The 19786-nt window shown below is 30.8% G+C and overlaps 3 protein-coding genes across 4 annotated transcripts; 2 read left to right on the plus strand and 1 right to left on the minus strand.

The window, feature by feature from the left end:
• The first annotated feature begins 360 nt into the window (after positions 1 to 360).
• LOC131854986 (large ribosomal subunit protein mL55) lies at positions 361 to 2126 on the plus strand. Its single transcript, XM_059206183.1, has 2 exons — positions 361 to 738; positions 1356 to 2126. Exons 1-2 carry the CDS (start codon positions 541 to 543, stop codon positions 1503 to 1505), a joined length of 348 nt encoding a protein of 115 aa, XP_059062166.1. The 5' UTR covers positions 361 to 540; the 3' UTR covers positions 1506 to 2126.
• Positions 2127 to 2634: 508 nt separating this feature from the next.
• On the plus strand, positions 2635 to 6065 carry LOC131854968 (holocytochrome c-type synthase). 2 transcript variants are annotated; one of them, XM_059206157.1, is made up of 5 exons: positions 2635 to 3362; positions 3441 to 3687; positions 4278 to 4514; positions 5258 to 5382; positions 5473 to 6065. In XM_059206157.1, the coding sequence occupies exons 2-5, from the start codon at positions 3508 to 3510 to the stop codon at positions 5708 to 5710; spliced, it is 780 nt and encodes a 259-aa protein (XP_059062140.1). In that variant the 5' UTR covers positions 2635 to 3362; positions 3441 to 3507; the 3' UTR covers positions 5711 to 6065. The 2 variants fall into 2 exon arrangements, with proteins under 2 accessions (XP_059062140.1, XP_059062142.1); XM_059206159.1 differs by having other exon boundaries at positions 2635 to 3687.
• Positions 6066 to 6087: 22 nt separating this feature from the next.
• Positions 6088 to 19537, minus strand: LOC131854967 (BRISC and BRCA1-A complex member 2-like). The gene is made up of 7 exons (XM_059206156.1): positions 19328 to 19537; positions 18336 to 18631; positions 8798 to 8973; positions 8570 to 8692; positions 8233 to 8296; positions 6782 to 6935; positions 6088 to 6386 (listed from the first exon to the last, which is right to left on the minus strand). Exons 1-7 carry the CDS (start codon positions 19413 to 19415, stop codon positions 6190 to 6192), a joined length of 1098 nt encoding a protein of 365 aa, XP_059062139.1. The 5' UTR covers positions 19416 to 19537; the 3' UTR covers positions 6088 to 6189.
• Between the last annotated feature and the right edge of the window lie 249 nt (positions 19538 to 19786).

Raw genomic sequence — 19786 nt, forward strand, 5'->3', positions numbered from 1 at the left:
TTATTATTGATTTTTTTCTCAGAACCATTTATAACAGTCGTTGTTTAAAAAAAAAAAGATCAAGTAGCCAAAATTAGGATTGTGGAATAATATAATAAATCGATTTTTATTTAATCGATAATAATGCTAACAAAAAGGATTAATTTATTAATCATAAGGTCAACTAAAGGAAGTTCATTAATTAGTGTACATGTATGTATGAAAGCGAGTCTATTTGGCAAGATAATTTTTGAGAATCATCGGCAATCATCGGTGTATTAACAATTTAACACTGAAGTTTCGGTTTCGATATTATCAATAGATTTGACGTCACTCCTTTGGTATACTTACTTTACCACAGAACACCAATATACTTTACTCTTTGCTAGATATGTTTTGGACTGAACGTCAATATATATTACATACATGACAGAATGTCACATTAAAAATAAAAAGACGATTATATTCATTACGAATTAAGGCATTTTCTGTTCATTATTATTAATTTTTAATTAACGGTGTGTTATTGAGTGTTCTTTGGAAGTTTTATTTATAAATACTATGTATTCCAACTTATTAAATACCTTAAAAACATCGGTTGTAAATTTAAATACGTATAACAGATATTTAAGCAATAATGTTGCGTGTATAACCAAAATGCATCGAGAAGTTTATTCAAGAATGTATCCAACTCGAGTTGTATTACCTGATGGGGCTTCAATTATTGTTAGATATCACGAACCACGCAATATTATTAAGGTATGTAACGAATCCAACAGTAAAATTCAGTCGATGCCACCTAGCTTTAAACTAAGCACAATTTGTATTCATAGGCACCAAATAACCGATAATACTTAGATACAGTTCTTCAATGAATACTTATGTAATATATACATAAAACAACTGAAGCAGTATTTTTATATTTTACCTAATATAATGTTGATAAATATTTAAAGTTAAGTTGATAAGGCATTGATAACAGATAAAAATAAAATTACGTTATAATAATTTTAGGGCAAATCAAGGTTCTTAAGCCGGGGTTACAAGCTGCAGTCAGCTTGTGACCGTGGCTTAGTGTAACCTAGTCGAAACATCAAGATAGGTAAATACCTTTATTACAAGGAATTATTTTTTTAGATATATTTATTTACCTTCTTACATTGTAATCAAAAAGTTCTTATAAATCAAATACAAAATGTTATTTGTATTGTATAATAACATGTATGTATGTATAATAACCTGTAATCATTAAAAGTAAGACTATGTGTTAAACACAGAGATGAGTATTATTTATACCACATGGAATAATTTAATATGAACAGGCTAAGTTTTTGTATTACTGCATTTGCATAAATGTACCTTTTATTTCATTACAGTTGCCACTTAATTTATCACTGTTATCTGAAGAAGACAGACGTATTAGACTAGAAAGAAGAAAACCAAAGAAAAAAGTGAAAATTACAGATGATGTTGAAGACAATTTTAATGCTAATAAATATTTGAAATTCATGAAAAAACAAAAATAGTAATATTAGTAATACTTTTATTTATTCAATTAGTTCAATAGAATGCGGCATAGTTATACAAATAGTTTTAATTAATATCATGTTAGTGGTTGATGACATTGATATATACTTATTTCATTATTCTTTGTGCATTATTTTTTTATGTTATCCTAAAATAATTAAAAAAAGAAGAAAGATGATTTGTCCTGAATTGTTAACAATAGGATAATAGTAGGAAGTATAGTAATAATAGTAGGAGCCTATAAAACATAATAGTAGAGTTATTAGAGGTTAGAGTTCATCTGAATATATCTGGTTCCTTCAGAGTGGCTCCTATTGTGGAGAAAGTAAGAGAAAGTCGCTTATGCTGGTATGGCCATATTCAAAGATGCAAAGATGACTATGTGGTTAAAAGAGTGCTCAAGATATCAAACTCGACCAGAGGTAGGGGCAGGCCACATGTTACTTGGTAGAATAATATTAAGAAGCAGATGGATCAGGACAACCTTAATATACAGACAACCCAGAACAGAGTTCTCTGGTGCGGATTTACAGGGAGACCCGACCCCAGATAAACTGGGAACATGGGTTGGACAAAGAAGAGAGTACATCTGATGATTTCGACTTCAATTCTAAAAACCTTTATTTGCCACCCTACCATTTTAAATGCCAGCCACCAATTTTTATTGGTGTTTGCCAACATCATGGTTTGAGAGACACAGTGTTATTTTGTAGCTCTGGTCTAAAGACTACTTATTTTAGCTAAATAAAACTAATAGTATTTGCATTACTAGGTAAATTCACACCAGAGTTGGCAAACTTAGAAAATTTTGTCTTCATTTTGGTATATTGAGTCTCTAACTGAGAACAACAATTACAGCAATTCAATTTTATTTTTGGTAGGCTTCTACTTTAATAATCTTATCAATATATCTTTTTGTAGTATAATATTACTGAACAAGTAATCACTATGTTACCTCTTATTTAAAATATTAAACCCTTCCCAGCGAACTTCGAGTAGGTAATCTATGATCACAAACAATACCGAGATCCTCTGTGCTTAAAATGGTAAGAACTATATAGAAATGATCGATATCAGAATAACATCGATGTTGATATATATTATGTTATCTGTGATATGAATCAATAAGCTTAGACGTATACGGCGATGTTTCGGCGGTAGTTTTAAATGGATAAACCTATACGTACGTGCTACTACACAATTTCCTGTGCGCAGTCTACATATATGTAGATAACATTAAAGTTTTAATATGGAGGCCGTAACAGAAAGAGTTCGTGATCATGGAATTTTTGCAATACCAGTCGTACAGACTGCAGGAAAAAGCTTTACGATGCTTATTGTTTTTAAATTATGCCACAACTTTATCTTTCTAAAAGTTTGTTGTAATTTATATATGAATTATAGACTTTCTATTTCAAAGCCAGATTTGGACGAGCTCAATGTTATAAAAATAATTCCGAAAACCTGCTATTAATAAATGACATAGCCTGTCTGTCATATATGATGCACAAAAATTTTACTACTTTGCGTAAGTATTTGCCAAAATTCCCTGCTTGTATCTGCTACGGTTGTCTGTGTCCTCGTATATGTGTTCTGTAGATTAAAGTATCGACTATCGAAATACGATAAATATCAAAATAGAAACATGAATGTTGTAGTACTCGTTCGATTTTATTTCGTATTACCTTTTACCAATCGATGTTACCGGTTATTTAACATCGATTTTTCTTTACGATATTATTAAAGACTTGACATTAGACTAATATGTAGTCTGTGTTCCGCCGAAAAAAAAATCATTTTCTGATATTTCCGAATTTTACTTAAAAATTCAAAAACATTAAATTCGTGAACTTTTTGTACGTATCATAATTTAAACTATGTATAAAGAATTAGATTGAACTCTAAAATATGTATTGATCACTTATATTTTATAGTTTGCAGCAAAGTATGAAGTAATATTTGTGTAATTTTAACCTATCCTCTTACGTAAGTAAAAACAGAATGGGGAATACCGTATCTGCAGATGCTAATGTTAACATAAAAACAGCTACAAATGACTCAAATATACCACCGGAGTGTCCTATGCATAATAAGGGAATAAAACAACCACAGGAAACTAAGAAAGCATCGGAATGTCCTGTCCAACATGGATCTGGCAGCGACATTAATCCATATAATATGGTAATTTGCACTTTTATAAACCCATACGTAGAGCTTGTCACTGCATGCTGGACCTGATTGATAAATAACCAAGTGAATTTATTAATGAAGCATTGTGAAACATAACCTTGAAATTTATTAATAAAATCTTGAATATGATATTTTCGTCAATAACCTAGTGTTTAAAATGAGTACTAGTACTACAAGTATAATAGTAAAATTTATTGCCATAACTTATACGCATAAGACCAGTCTGAATCAAGCTGACATTAGAAACTGTGTCAATTTAAATTTCTAACATACAAATACTAATATTTTTGGACACAGGGTCATCAAGTCCCAAGCTAACCAGAGATTGTGTTCTTTTGTTATTATGAGTGATATAAATAAATACTTAGATTTTTTCCGTATATATAATAATATGCATTATATACATTGAAAACATCTGGACGTTTGTATCACTGGAGTGATACAAACAATTATACTCATGAATTCAATAGTTTCTATGCAAGCATTTAATTCTTATGAAATAATGTTATTACTAGTGTTGCAGTCAATAAAATGTTGACCATTGATGTTATATTACTATTATAATTTTAAATTTCTTTCAGATGCCTCCAGCAAACCAACAACCTTCTCCAGACCAACCATTTGCTCTACCAACACAACGGCAAGTGTCTACTATTCCACGAGCAATGCCCGATGGATCTACAGAGTTCTGGGTATATCCGAGTCAGCAAATGTTCTGGAATGCCATGCTTCGCAAGGGATGGCGTTGGAAGGATGAAGATATAAAGCAAAAGGATATGGATGATATAATTAAAATTCATAATGCCAATAATGAACAGGTATTCATAATAATGCCACTATTGATATGATGGGTTAGTCCTAATATTACCAGTGTAGAATTCTTTAAATATTTGGAATATATGTATATTTACTAAGTCTAATATCAGTAGTAGTACTTTATTATTCAAATTTCTTGATTGGAACTGTTCTAATAAAAATCATTTAAAGGTATCTATGTAATATATGACTTGTTTATTTATGTTTACATCATGCCTTATAAAATTAATAATAAACAATAATATAATTTTTAAAATAAAAATATAAACAATTGTGCAACTAATAATAACAATAAAATATATATAATTATTTATGTATGTAAATATATGTAAATTTGTGAATTATATACTAGTTCTTAATTACTTTAAACCCATATCTGTATACATTTGCTGATATCTATTTTATTTACATAAGCATATATAATTTTATATTTCCACTAATACCCTGCCTACTCTATATTTTGAAAATACTCTCTTACAAAAGGTTGTCTGGAAAAAGGCGGCGGTCTTATTGCATTAGCAAGAAGACCGCCTTTTATACACAATTAGTTTTATTTTTTATGTGTATAAAGTGTTATGAAATAAAATCAAATATCAGATAATGATGCATAAGAATAATAATAGAAATAAATGTACTGTATAGTATAACTGGAGTATATAACTCCAACAACCAAAATATTTAACTAAAAAAAACAAGAAATTATTTAAAAACACAGAATAAAGGCTTCCTTATCTTTTATTTACAGGCATGGCAGGAAGTTCTGAAATGGGAAGCTCTTCATGCTAAAGAATGTGGACATCCAAGATTGAAGAGCTTCGGTGGGAAAGCAACACAATACAGCCCTAGAGCTCGTTTGCGCTCTTGGCTAGGGTAGGTTATTAAATTTACCACATGTGATTGAGGTTAAGGTGAAGATTTAGGATAAATACATATAAAGTGAACATAAATTACTTTTTGCAGGTACGAACTTCCGTTTGATCGCCACGATTGGATTGTAGACAGATGTGGTAAAGAAGTACGGTATATTATCGATTATTATGATGGTGGTGAACTTGATAAACAGTATCAATTTGCATTATTGGATGTAAGACCAGCCTTTGATTCTTTCGAGAATGTTTGGGATAGAATGAAAGTTGTGTATATGAGATATCGCTATGAGCTGATTGGAAACAAAGAAGACACCAAATTAACTAATTAATATTTGTATTTAAAAATGATCATTTTTGTTTTCTTAATATTTCTTGTATCAATTCAGAGTTAATTGACACTTTAAATATATTTTTGTGGAGTTCTTGTGTCGGCAATGTTTGTCACTTCATAAACTCTTTGTGATTGTATGTTTTCTAACCTATTTATTAGATATTCATAATAAGCTAACCACGCAAGTATATAATTTTAAAATCTCATTAAATTATAGAGGTTTGTACCCACTTTGCTTCCGACTAGACTTCACTAAACTATTATTATCAGTAGTACTTAATACAAAAACATATAATTATATCATAGAAAAAATGTATAGATAATTTTAATGTTGAAAAGAAATTTCTTTTTGAGTTTGTATTTTATTTAATCCTGTTAACAATTTCAGAGTAAGTTTAATTAAAATATTACCTAATTAAAACACTTAATATGTACAATTATATATGTATTTAAATTCTTAAGGCTTATATAATAATTTTATTCTAAATTTACTAGTTGGTTACTAAAGTTTTGGCCCTTGCATTCATTCTTGAAAATTTCAACCTGCTGCTCTATATAGCCCTCAAAATTATTGTAGGGACAAGAAGGGAGTATTTTAAATTTAGGCTTTCCCTTGATGGAGTGGTATACAGATCTTAAAATCAATATTGGATGCTTTTCTGGGAATTTAATACCTGCAAAGAAAATTATTTTCTTTATTAGATTTAACAATATAAATTGAGTCTACTCCTATTAATTACGTAAAAAGATTTGGCTAGCCTCCCTCGCTTCTCCCTTAATCTCATGTGAGATTTGTCTGTGTATATTTAGTATAAAACAAATAACACCCCCCGTGTTACTAAAGTGCGCATAACTGCAATAAATATTATTGTGTAGGAATCTATGAAAAAAAAGAACCGAGAAACATGGGATTTAGAATAAATAAGTCAAAGTGTTTTACATTTAAAAGGTATCTTCAACGTCGTAGTAAAAGTAGTAGAAATAAATTACTGTCTAAATCACAGAGCTAATTTATATTTATTATACTACATATTAAAGTATCACCTAATATAAAACTCGTATAATTTACCTATGTCGATTTGTAGTATCCAATGAAAATCATTCATTTCGAAAAGAAATGATGCATTGTTTGAATCATGCTCTAAAACGGCACCTTCATATTTAACAATAAGCTGCGCCAACAGTTCTCTTTTCAACCTTTCATTATTCAATACATCTTGGATCTGAAATAATACTTCATCATTATTAAAATATTGCCTTTATATGTATGAATAGGGAGCACTATATGTGCTCCCTATTCAGTTTGTGATCCTGTAGGATAAAAGAATATGCCACCTCTCCGTCTATTGTATTACCATTCATATATATAATAAGTAATGACTAAGTGAAAACAGTCTATTTGTATGTTAAGGATTTACGAAAAAACCGCTAAGGCATTATTAGGATGAAATATTCATCGCTAATATTAAAAAAAAAATGGGACCTCTAAAAAGCAATATAGCAAAATGAAGACACTGTCTATGGTCCATTTTGAGCCAGTTACATTGAATAACATGAACACGGGAAGCATTCTGCATCTGCTGTATTTTATTTTGTACGACGTAATAGACAGTCTCCACAGACTGCGTCAGCATAATTAAGCTTGGATTTAACTAAATAATCACATAGGGCGATACTTTGTAGAGTCGACGTCTATAAACAATTACTTATAAATAATAATCTCTGGACAATTTACACAACGCCATCGAGACCCAAGTTAAACGAGCTAAAGCTTGTGTTAGGGTTACTAGATCACTGATACAAATACATTTTTCGTAAATACATACATCTTATACATAGAAAATACCCAGACCGATGACCGATCTAACAATCGTACGCAGGAATACAAATGTTTATGCCGTGCGAGGAATTAGTACATAGCATTTACATTTTATAGATATATATTGCTACAATAGCTGATATAGAGCCATTTAAGCTGTTAACAAAAATAGAAATACCTACATATGATCGAACTTGCGCAATTTGTTAAAAAGCAAGAGTTGTTAAAAATACGATCCCATTTGTTTAAAAGGTTTACGTTCATGTCAGAACAGCACACGTACATAATCGAGTGTAGGGAGCACAAGGAGAATTTTTGTGCACAGGATTTTCAATCTACATAAGTTCGGTGTAAGTGTAATTTTCCAGTGAACATCTTTAATATGCTTATTCCAACTGACTATACTGTCTATCAATAATTTGAGATTTTTCACTTAAGAACTATAAGCAATATGTTGTTTATTGAAAAGAACTGGAAGTAAAGTCTGCCGGATAATTTTTATTTTTAACTACATATGCTTAGAATAAAAATTAGGTACTTCAAGTGGCCATAGGTAATGTGTAATATGTATTACTTTATGCACATGATACTGTAATTGAATACGGTTACACACAACTATGTGATGTGGTTAGGTGACTGTCGGTCCCCATAATCATCACTTAAAAATCACACTCAAATGTTTGATATATCTATGATCTTACCTTTTTATTTAAAAGTTCTGTAACCATAGGGACATAATCCATTAGAACTCCAGATTGATGCATCCTGCAAATCATGCGAAATATAATATTAAAAGATATATAAGACCCATTCCTGATATACCTAAAGATGATGCAGTGCCCTTTACTACCACCAATATTCCAAGGGCTTATTTTCATTAGTGAATTCTAGAAATGCATTAAATGTTAACTAAAGAGAATTGGCTTCACATTATATTTATTTTAAAGCATGAACAAATGTGTTTTATTACAATTATTTTATGTGATAAATATTTTTTATAAGGTGCTTAAATGAAACCAATGTTAGTGTATTACTTACAAAGGCAAAGTTATGTTTCCCAAAGATTTTGTAAGCAGTGGTGACAATATTAATTCTGCATTTGTCGAGTTTGGATACCTCACGAGAAGTAGTGCTGTGTCAATTCCAGGATTTTCTTCGGTACTGAAAAGGTAAAAAGCATACCAGCTTCACATTTTTAGTACTATGGTCTTCCTTTAAATTGTATAGATTATTACTTTTATTGTACAAAATAGTTATTGTACCAACCCATCATTGTATAATTCAGGAAGTCTAGACGTATCCACATTAAGTTTAATAAGAAATTCAACAACATGGTTTCCGACCCAAACTTCAATATCATTTTCAGTTGTTAAAGCATCACCAAGTAATGCAGTATATTCAAAGTATGCACGAGAACTTTCATCTTCATTAAGTTTTTTTATCTGTAATATAAAAGATGTCAATATATTAATATTACATATATATGTATTAACAAACTGCTGACCAAGCACAAATAGGTAAATTTTTTATTAAAATAAAAAAAAGGTCTTAATGTAAGCCTTAAAGCATAGCATGCCTTAAGCTTTTTGCATTTTCTCACTTTACTTAAAATGTTTGTTGGGTCATTCTTTTTTTTAACCTACATGATGTTAAAATTTTTACTCAAATTTCCAAAAATAAATATAAAGCATTCTAGTCAAATCTTGTATGTTTTGTGATAGCTGAATGTCTATTCTATCTGAAAAAGTTGTTGGCCGCGAAGTTTACAAATTTTTGTACGATTTTCGAGGCCTTAAAGCAGGATTGGGCGAATAATTGTACACCTCCGTCACAATTTCTTTTATTTTTTTGTATCAAATAGTTTAACTAAGATAGCTTGCAAATTACTTTTTACAATAATAATCAAATGGTCCTTTTAGAAAACTTACAAGGCAAGACTTCTGTATATAACAATAAATATATATTTTTAATCTTATACCACTCTTTTAATATATTTTTTCCGAAATTGTACTATTCATAAGAAAATATTAAAATGGCTATATAAATTTTAAAACCAGGAGACATCGTGACAAAGTGGTAGAGTATGTGACAGAGTTGTTATTCTATATAATATCCGGTTATATTTTGGAATAAAACTAGTTTTAAATGAATATTTTATTTAGAATCATTCATTACTTCTTTAGAATAATTAAATATTTGACAGTCTTACATTCTTACAACTGAAATACTCTCATACTAATAAAATCACATTGCAGAACCTTTGGAAGGAGATCCGTATTAGTATAATTAAATTATAAGACTACTGTCTCGAATAAAAAAAATGTCTAACTTGACTGAAAAATTAAAATAAAATAATAATCATCATCAACAAATTACTTTTTTCAGTCATACGTGTCCTAATCAGTCTTACTTTTTGAACACTGGCAAAAGCTCATCAAATTCAAAGAACCTTCTCTTTCCTTTTTTAACTACTTTTGGATTTGATAGAATTTTAATCAAATCCTCATACGGAACATCTGATAAGTCATTCTCCACTAATAAATAATCTTCCACAATCATCGACTGTTTTCAATAACATCGCCTATGTGACGTATGTATATTGATCATTTAATTCACTTTTTACTTTAACGAGTACATGTACACCGTCTTCTATATTCCTATGATGAAAGGCCTTGAGGTGAAGTGTTTCTTAAGAAGTATTAGAAAAGGCCGTTGGATTAGAGGAATCTTTGCTTGCATATATGTGTGCAATGGCTGATCTTCCTCAGATGATTCATACATAATATCATAAAATCTTTTTCGGGGCATCCCAATTTTGTTCGTAATATCGTGAGCGACAAATCCTCCACTTCATGAATTGCAACATCTTTTTTTTCGTTAGGAAACAACTAGTCAGAAACAAAATATTGTCAACATTGGATTCTGTTTCAGGCAGAGGCCAATAAGTTTTAGAAACGACGAACAGAATTGTTCACAAAAATAACTCAGAACCCTAAAGTTTAAGATTCCACGAGTTTCTGAGAACAGTTGGTGGATTTGCAAGGTTCCTTTCAGGGGTAAAATACTGCTTGGAATAGTCGATACTCCATTGTCTATGTCTTCGTCTGCCACCAAAAACCATTTAATTTTGCTGGTATCTTGAATGGAGAAAAAGAATTCTAACACGTCTCCGAAATATTTTCCTATTGCTACAATAGCATCAGTTTGGCGTTTCAAAGTTCCACCAAAACCATTAGCACCCTTTCCATGTCCTGATTAAAAAAAATGCAAGTTTGGTATCGTTCTTTAATGACATTGGAAAGGACACTATATTTAACATTCTTACTGTTCTTTTCATCTTTGCTATTGCTATCTTTTTTGGATTTTTGTGCAAGCTTTTCTTGTATTTTTGAACTTTCCTCTCTAATTCTTCTATTTTATCTTTTAAACTAATATTCTCTCTTTATAACTTCTCTGTGTTCTATCTCTTTTCAATCTCTTCCTCCCTCTTGAGCTAGACACTTCTGAATTAGTTGGTGTTGCAGAATGAGGACGTATTTCTGGATGGCGATGGAGCCAGCGTGTTCAACAGTATGTTTTCAAGCGTCTGTTTTTTTTCTTTTCTTGTCGCTATTTTCTCTTCATCATACGATGTTCTCTCACAGTCATGTCAGCCACAAGCTTCTTACGAGTATGATATCTCTCTAGATGTTTGCGTTTTACTTCAGCTACCTTTTCTGTATAACTTTTTCGTATCTTACGGCAACGCCTCTGTTTTTCTGCTGTTAATGACTTCTTTTTCGTCATAATAATATCTTGAGAAAGAAAATATGTAAATAAATCCGTAAACATTGTTTTATATGATATTTTAAAATAATATGCAGTCTATATTTTATATTTAATATTTATTAGGAAGCTTATAAACTTACACAATGACAGATAATTAACAAGAGAGAAAGTAACATTAATAGATTAATCAACATCACACATTGACATTGACATTGACTTTGACATACTTCACCTTCCCCTTTAGCTTACAATCTAACACCCTTCTAGGCTTAGTAGTTCTACCATATCTAGTAGTTACACTTAGTGGTACTTGATTCCTACAGGTTATTACAGGTCTAGGTGAAATGGGAACATTTAGATTTATATCAGTTCCTGATCAAAATCTTCATTATAATTAGATAAAAAAGGATTGAGTTTATTTGCACTTTTACAATCTGAAAAAGATTTCTTTATATGTTTAATATTCCTTCTTATTTTCCTATCTTCTCCCTCCTTTTGTATCCAATAAGATCTAGGTTCTTTACATTTTCCCACAATAATACCTTTTCTCCAAAATTTGTCTTTATCAGTCTTATGAACTACCTTATCTCATATTTTATATTCCATTTCCTTTTTCTTAACAAAGTTTTCTTTTGACATAGGCAAGTGTACAGTAACAGAGTGTACTATTTGTGACATTTGATTATCATTTTCTGTAATACTTAGACAATTTCTTGATAACATGTCAGCGAAATGTAATAACTTTCCTGGTACATAATATACATTCAAATTATATGTAAATAATTTTAATCTTAACCGTTTCAAACGAGGAGATCCTATTTTACAAACTGGTTTTGACATAATTGATACAATTGGTTTGTGGTCTGTTTGAACATCAACATTACAACCATAAACATATCTATGAAACTTTTTTATACCAAAACATATTGATAATAATTCTTTTTCTGTCTGACTATAATTAAGCTCTGAATCATTCATAGATCTAGATGCACATGCTACTAACTTTAATATATTTTGATCATTATTCTGAAATAGACAACAACCTAATCCACTTTTACTTGCATCACATTGTAAAATAATTTTCTTTTTGGGGTCAAAAGGTGTCAAAGATGGTGCTGAACATATTTTTCTTTTCAGCTCAGTAAAAGTAAGACTATGAGCAGGTAACCATGTAAACTCAGAATTTTTCTTTAATAATTTGAAAAGTGGTGCCATTATATTTGCCATGTCAGGCACATACCTTCGTACATAATTGAAAGATCCTAATATTTGTCTCAACTCATCTCTATTACTTGGTTCTTTTAAATTAACTAATGACTCAACTCTATCCTGATCAAGTGACATTCCATATTCATTAAAAACTTGGCCATCCCATTTGTTTAAAAGGTTTACGTACATATTTAACCTCTCTTTGTTTATATTGAAATTTATTTTTATTGAAAACAATACCTAATTTCTTTGCTTTCTGGATTACACTCTGCAATGCTAAATCATGCTCTTTTTCAGTGTTTCCCATTACTAAAATATCATCAGCCCAAATAATAACATTTGACAACTCTGAAAAATGACTTTCAAGTACATCCTGAAATAATTCTGGTGCATTCATTAAACCATATGGTAAAACAAGATATCTATAAACTCCATAAGGTGTAGCAAAACAACACTTCCAAGATGACTCCTCAGACAAACTTAGATGATGAAAGCCTTCAGTTAAGTCTAAAACAGAGAAAAACTTCTTACCCTGTAATTTAAAACTTAAATCCTCCAATGTGGGTAAACATTTAGGATAATTTTTTTTTTACAATAATTTTATTTAAGTCTAATGGATCGAGACATAACCTAACTTTACGATTTGGCTTCTCTACTATTACCATTCTGTTTATATATGCATTTTCACTAATATTATTAACTTTAACAATTGATTTTCTCTCTACTAATCTATTTAGTTCTGCTTTTAAAGGTTCAAGCAAACAAGATGGTAATCTCGGAGAAGGATGACAAATATATTCTTCTGTAGGTCTGGTAGGAATTTCAACTTTTCCTGGCAACCTTCCTATTCCTTCAAAAACTACTATATTATTATTTACAAATTTATCTTTATCATTATTTGTCACCTGAACACTATGAATTCGTTTCACCAAATTTAATGAGACACATGCCGGCAAACCTAAAAGTATGTTACTTGCTTCAGCTATGACAAAATTCTCATTACATATTTTATTTTTATACTTGCATTTAAGATTTACAATGCCTATTGGCTTAATATTTTCTCCAGTAAAAGATTGTACTGTTAACTCTGTCTTCTGAATTTTACAATTTAACTTATAATTTAATTTATCAAATACACTCTTTGGCAGAATACTCACATCCGCTCCTGTGTCTAGCTTGCACTTAAAAATTTTGTCCTCTATTTGTATATTTTCTTCCCACTCACTTCTAATCTTTTTTATATTTGACAACACTACTCCACTAAATAACTCTTCATTTGATGAATTTGATTTATTACACACAGCTTCACTTATTTTCTTCACTTTACAGCTCACTGCGAAGTGATTTAATATACCACATTTTGCACATTTTTTCCCATATGCAGGACACTCTCTCGGACCATGCTGACTTTTACAACGACGACAATCAAATTTATTATTTATATTTCTTTGAAACTTCTTCTCAGTTCTTTTATTTCCATAACTCTTTACTCTATCTACTTCAATACAGGTTGGATTCATTTCCATTACTTGAGAACGACTAGCTTCTGCTGCTCTGCATCTACTTGTAGCTTTGTCCAACGTCAAGTTCTCGACTCGGAGCAAACTTTCTTGTAATTGTTTATCGAAAATGCCTTGAACGATACGATCTCTTAGTAAATCATCCTCTATAGACTCTATATAATTACAATTTACAATCAGTAACCTTAAATTAGTGTAAAAACTTTCAAAATTTTCACCTTCCAATTGTTTTCTTTCATTAAACTTGTACCTTTCAAAAACGTCGTTAGATTTAGGCTTGACATAATTCTCAATTTCTTGTAACACTTTATTGTAGTTTTCACTATCTTCCTTTGATAACTTAAACGATAATATGATTTTCGTCGACTCAGGACCCATCATGTTCCTCAGCAGAGATAATTTAATTTGGTCTGTAGCCTTGTCACTACCGACAGCCACTAGATAATCTATAAACATGCTTTTCCAAGCTCTCCATTCAGTTGCTGCAGATTGAGCTCGAATGTCGAAGTTTGGGGGCAATTTCACCCAGCTACGCTCCATGTTGTTTGAAATTTTAATCCGTAGTAAGCTTCAGATTTGATATCGTTATAGCCGAAATACACTGTTTAGACTTACAGTAAATACCACTGCGCCATGTTTTATATGATATTTTAAAATAATATGCAGTCTATATTTTATATTTAATATTTATTAGGAAGCTTATAAACTTACACAATGACAGATAATTAACAAGAGAGAAAGTAACATTAATAGATTAATCAACATCACACATTGACATTGACATTGACTTTGACATACTTCAAACATTAGAAAAACACTAGATAAACTTTATATCGAAATAGTTGCCATAATAAGTACTGGCCCTGTTTCAACAGATTCTTATATTTTATGACATAAAATAAATATTATATTCTTTGCAAGTATTTTTTACCCATCCGTCACGTACTTTAACACTCCGTCACAATTTTATTGTGACGAAGTAGTAGCGTGACGGAGGGGTAAATCTTACTTACAAAATTATTAATATTTAAACGTTACGACAAAATACAAACGTAACAGGTTGGCATGAAAGTGTTTCTTATTACGCAAAAGTTAAATAATAAGAAGTAACTGTAATTGATATATTATTGTCCAATACTTACGTGACGAAGTTGTCGCCGAATAAACACACGCACCTCCATACACAGATTCCGGGCGACTTACGCGCAATCTCTAAGTCCTAGAGAGCTTATCTCAGCAAGGGATAGGAAGGACTAAATATCGAATCGACGGCAACAAAAGTGACCCTCGTATACGCGTCGCTCGAATTAAAAAACATGTGACCGAATATATCTATTAAAACAGTCTGTAGTGAAAGACAAGACTTAAAGATTTTTCTATTTTTTTTACTAAAAATGTCAAAAAAATTTAGTCAGTACAACAAAATGAATTAACTATATCTTGTAGAATAAAAAAAATACTTTTATATTTTTTCGTACCATTATGAATTAAACACAGGCTCAGGTAGCGAGAGACAACTATGATTTGTATGAAATACACCTCTGTCACGCGGATTGATGACTCTGTAACGTATTTTTTAATATAAAAATATAAATGTTTATTTATTGTGAATGTGTATAGCCGTTACATTTTTAGTACAGTACATATTGAAACATTTTTTTTTTTTTTTTCTCTCTCTCTCTATCTGCGATCAGCCCTTCCGGCTATAATCAGATTTTTTGAAGTTATTGGCTTTTTGAGATGAGGCCCCTCCAGTAAGGTGCCATCTCATTTACTTTCTTTCTTTAGATGTTGGCAAGGCGAGCTCTTTTTAATCTAGATGGACAGTTATTTATATCCAGTAGGTTTGAAGCTAACTGGTTCGGGGCGGCTAATCTGTGTTTATATCTTCCACAGGCTTTCTGTATCTCTTCTTTTACAGTTGGAATTTCTAGATGTGTATGTAGTTCAATGTTTTTTATGAACCAAGGAGCTCTGGCTATGGTTTTTAATGCCTTGTTTTGGAAGTGCTGAAGAATTTCTATGTTAGAGTGTGAAGCTGATCCCCATAGTTCCATTGCATATGTCCACACTGGTTTTATGATGCTCTTATAGATGAGGAGTTTGTTTTCAGGGGACTTAATTTAGACTGTCTACCTATCAGCCAGTACATGTCTTTAAGTTTTCCACCAAAAACCATTTAATTTTGCTGGTATCTTGAATGGAGAAAAAGAATTCTAACACGTCTCCGAAATATTTTCCTATTATCAGCTTGGTTTTTTTTTGCTTTTATGTGGTCTCTCCAAGTAAGTCTTCTGTCCAGATGCATTCCGAGATATTTTACCACCGTTTGTTGTGGCAAAATAGTTCCATCTAAGGATACTGGTGTGCAATTTCCTCTTTTCAATGAGAATGTGATATGGACCGACTTTGTGGTGCTTTTGAATTCTCCACTTATTCAACCATTCTTTAATTCCATTCAGATGCTTCTCTCTGTAGATGCAATATGTGGGTCTCTATTACATGACAGCACTGCTGTGTCGTCTGCATATGTTGCTGTAACTATACCATTAGTAGTGGGAAGGTCAGCAGTATATATTGTGTACAATACTGGGCCAAGGACAGAACCCTGTGGCACTCCGGCTTTTATTTCAAAATAATCTGATAGGTGATCTTCATACTTAACATGAAATATCCTATGTTGTATATAGGACTTTAAGAGCATATAAATGGTGTTCGGTAATGAGGTTTTTAATTTATAGAACAAGCCTTTGTGCCACACGCGGTCGAATGCCTGTTGTACATCCAAAAATACTCCTGAGCAGTATTCTTTTTTCTCTAGTGCTTGTCTAATTGTATGTGCGACTCGGTGTATCTGTTCCGAAGTTCCATGATGTGCCCGGAAGCCAAATTGGTGTTCTGGTACTATATTTTTCTCCTCAAGCACTGGCAATAATCTTTTCAATAGTATTTTTTCAAATAATTTGGATATTGCTGGTAGTAGGCTTATTGGTCTATATGACGATACTTCAGTGGATGGTTTTCCCAGTTTAAGAACCATATTTATTATAGATACTTTCCACAATTGTGGAAAATAAAAGTCTCAACTGCATTAAAGAGAATTGTTAGTAAAGCTATTCCTGTTTTGGGCAACTGTTTTAGTACTTCAGCTGTTATTAAATCGAAGCCCGGTGCCTTATTATATTTTAGCTGATTTATAGTCATTCTTACTTTTAAACGTAACTGATTTTAGAGGTAAGGACATTTGTTGGTCACTGTCAAGTATTTTATCAATTTCTGCTTCTGTATGCATATCATCTGATTCATTTGGTATAAATACTTCTTTACTTTGCAAATAAATCAGCTTTATCTCTAGGTTTTAGCCCAGCTTCCATTTGTTTTTTTAAGTGGGGGTATATGTTCTTTCGGTCTCTTTATAAATTTAGTTATTTTCCAAAGACTATAGTCATCTGCTTTATGTGGGGATAATGTCATCAATTTATCTTGGATTGTGTTGTTTTCGTTTTCTCTTAACATTATTTTTAATAGTTTTTGAGCTTTATTAAGTGCTCTTTTATCTTGAGGGTTTCTGCTTATATGCCACTGTCTCCTCAGTTTTCTTTTTTCTGATATCATATTTCTTATTTCTAGTGTCGTATCTTGGCTCTTTATTTTAGACTCGGTATAAGGTGTTGATGACCATGCTGCTTTTTGGATCAGGTTTGTGACATACCAGGCTGTTTCTTCTACATCTTCTTCTGTTTTTAGCGGTATATGCAGGTTTGTATTTTCATGGATATAGTCTTTAAAGGATTCCCAATCGGTTTTATAATTATACAACGTTTCTTTCGGTTCCTGCCTGATATATTGAAACATTAATAATAAAATAATATGGATAATTTTCGATTATATTTTTTTAACTGATGAAGACACCTTTTTGTAGGTTAAAAAGAAGAACGACCCTGTTTCAAATGAATAAGCTAAGAGTATTTTCAGTGCTCAAAGGCAAACTAGTATTTGCCTTATGTTAAATATGAGTATAATTATCTTATAATTAGTTGCTAGACATTAACATGGCTAGCTTTTATTTGGTGGAGTTCTTAACAAAGTTTGCTTTTCCACAACTGTATGAAATGGTTTAGTAAAAATTATGTTTGCCAGAATTATAAGTAAAAATTTGTAGCATGAACCACATATAATACTCATGGAGAGCATGTAATTTTATATAAATAAAAAAATATGTGTATTGGTTAGCTAAATATTAGTTAGGAACTCTTGGGATTGTAATATTAAATTGAATTAAAATACAAGAATGCCACTTTCCATACCTGATAGTTTTTATATAAAGAAACTAATTCTGAGAGAACATAACTGAGTGCCTTAGGATTATTTTCATTCCAAGCACATAAACTCGGCAATTTTTCTTCTAAAAATTCCTCATCGACATTGCTTAAAAAACTGTCATCATCAAATCTGAAGTCAGGTGCAAACCAAGGAGTAGTTGGGTCAAATATAATTTCCCATTTTATTTTTTTAGAGCAATAGGGCAATACTAATCGTAATTGGCTGTCTGTTAAATCAGAACCAGCTATTTTTTCCAGATCAACTCTAGTCTTACATAAACCTAGAAACAAATATAACATTATTATTGATTATTATTATGTTTAATTCTGGTTCTAGAATCTATCATAAATTACTTTTTATTACTTAAAATACTAGGATCATGTAATAAAAATGATTTATGGATTTAAAATTTAGGAGCTGCTCCTGTGGAATTGAGATCACTATTTGAAATGGTAAACAAATGGATTAATCATTCACTGAAAACAGTAACCATGTGGCATCAAATGAATTGCCTTTTCAGAGGACCATGGTCTTATCCATTTAACTATACTTATGTTTTAAACCAACAGATTGGCAGTATGGACCCAAGCTAATAAATTTATATAATTATTGCCTTTGGCTTAAAACTAAATTTATGGTGTCCTAATGCTGTAAAACAGCTAAAAGCCTTCAATAAAGGTTATGCATATACTTTATAATTTCACACTTAATTTTTTTGACCACATCTCCATATATGTGGTACAACTACTGGTTGGTATATATCTTTAACCTGAAGAAGCACCAATTCGATTCTACATAGTTATTCATTATTATTATATATTATCAGGCAAATTTCTGAATACTTATATATATAATAATATAATAAATGGTACTTTTATTATTTTAACCATTCTGTCTGAAATTCAAACCTTTAGCAGAAATTTTAATATGTAAAAATACTTACGGTTCTCAATATATTTGTTATAATGTTACTTACCAAGTTTCAATTCTTCATAGACATTTTGTATGTAAGGACGAAAAATAGGAGATACGTCATTTAAAACTCCAATACATTCCGAAGCCATTAGAGATTGGTAAAATGTATTGAATAAATAAAATTACTAAAATTATAGATTAAAGGTATTCAAATTTGTTACTCAAGTTTTATAGTAATTTTGGCTTTGATTTGACTCATTTTGTTTACAAATTACTCTATGCTTTTCGCCCCTATAGTATCTATAGAAAAGTCTCTCTGTGTGAGCCACTGAGCAAGTAACCACTACGAGCCGACACCTTAATGAAACGAACGCTATGAAAAATTATATAGACAATAAAAACAGCTGTTTTATTAGAAGAGTAAGAAAAACCGTAGATACACAGGTTCATACAATTTATTTAAATTTTATTTGTTTTTCTAAAATATCGATTAGTAATAAATCGACTTTTGGAATATTAA

Source organism: Achroia grisella, unplaced genomic scaffold (assembly GCF_030625045.1).
Source record: "Achroia grisella isolate CSIRO2021 unplaced genomic scaffold, CSIRO_AGI_Agris_v1 utg126, whole genome shotgun sequence".
Taxonomy (NCBI): domain Eukaryota; kingdom Metazoa; phylum Arthropoda; class Insecta; order Lepidoptera; family Pyralidae; genus Achroia; species Achroia grisella.

Excerpts from the sequence above, each read along its gene's own strand:
- LOC131854986 (XM_059206183.1), top strand. The coding sequence starts at position 541 with ATGTATTCCAACTTATTAAATACCTTAAAAACATCGGTTGTAAATTTA. Across the intron at positions 739-1,355 it reads AACCACGCAATATTATTAAG|TTGCCACTTAATTTATCACT; the intron begins GTATGTAACGAA and ends ATTTCATTACAG.
- LOC131854968 (XM_059206159.1), top strand. The coding sequence starts at position 3,508 with ATGGGGAATACCGTATCTGCAGATGCTAATGTTAACATAAAAACAGCT. Across the intron at positions 4,515-5,257 it reads ATAATGCCAATAATGAACAG|GCATGGCAGGAAGTTCTGAA; the intron begins GTATTCATAATA and ends TTTTATTTACAG. Across the intron at positions 5,383-5,472 it reads CGTTTGCGCTCTTGGCTAGG|GTACGAACTTCCGTTTGATC; the intron begins GTAGGTTATTAA and ends TACTTTTTGCAG.
- LOC131854967 (XM_059206156.1), bottom strand. The coding sequence starts at position 19,415 with ATGGCTTCGGAATGTATTGGAGTTTTAAATGACGTATCTCCTATTTTT. Across the intron at positions 6,936-8,232 it reads CAGAACTTTTAAATAAAAAG|ATCCAAGATGTATTGAATAA; the intron begins GTAAGATCATAG and ends GTATTATTTCAG. Across the intron at positions 6,387-6,781 it reads GATACTACAAATCGACATAG|GTATTAAATTCCCAGAAAAG; the intron begins GTAAATTATACG and ends TTTTCTTTGCAG.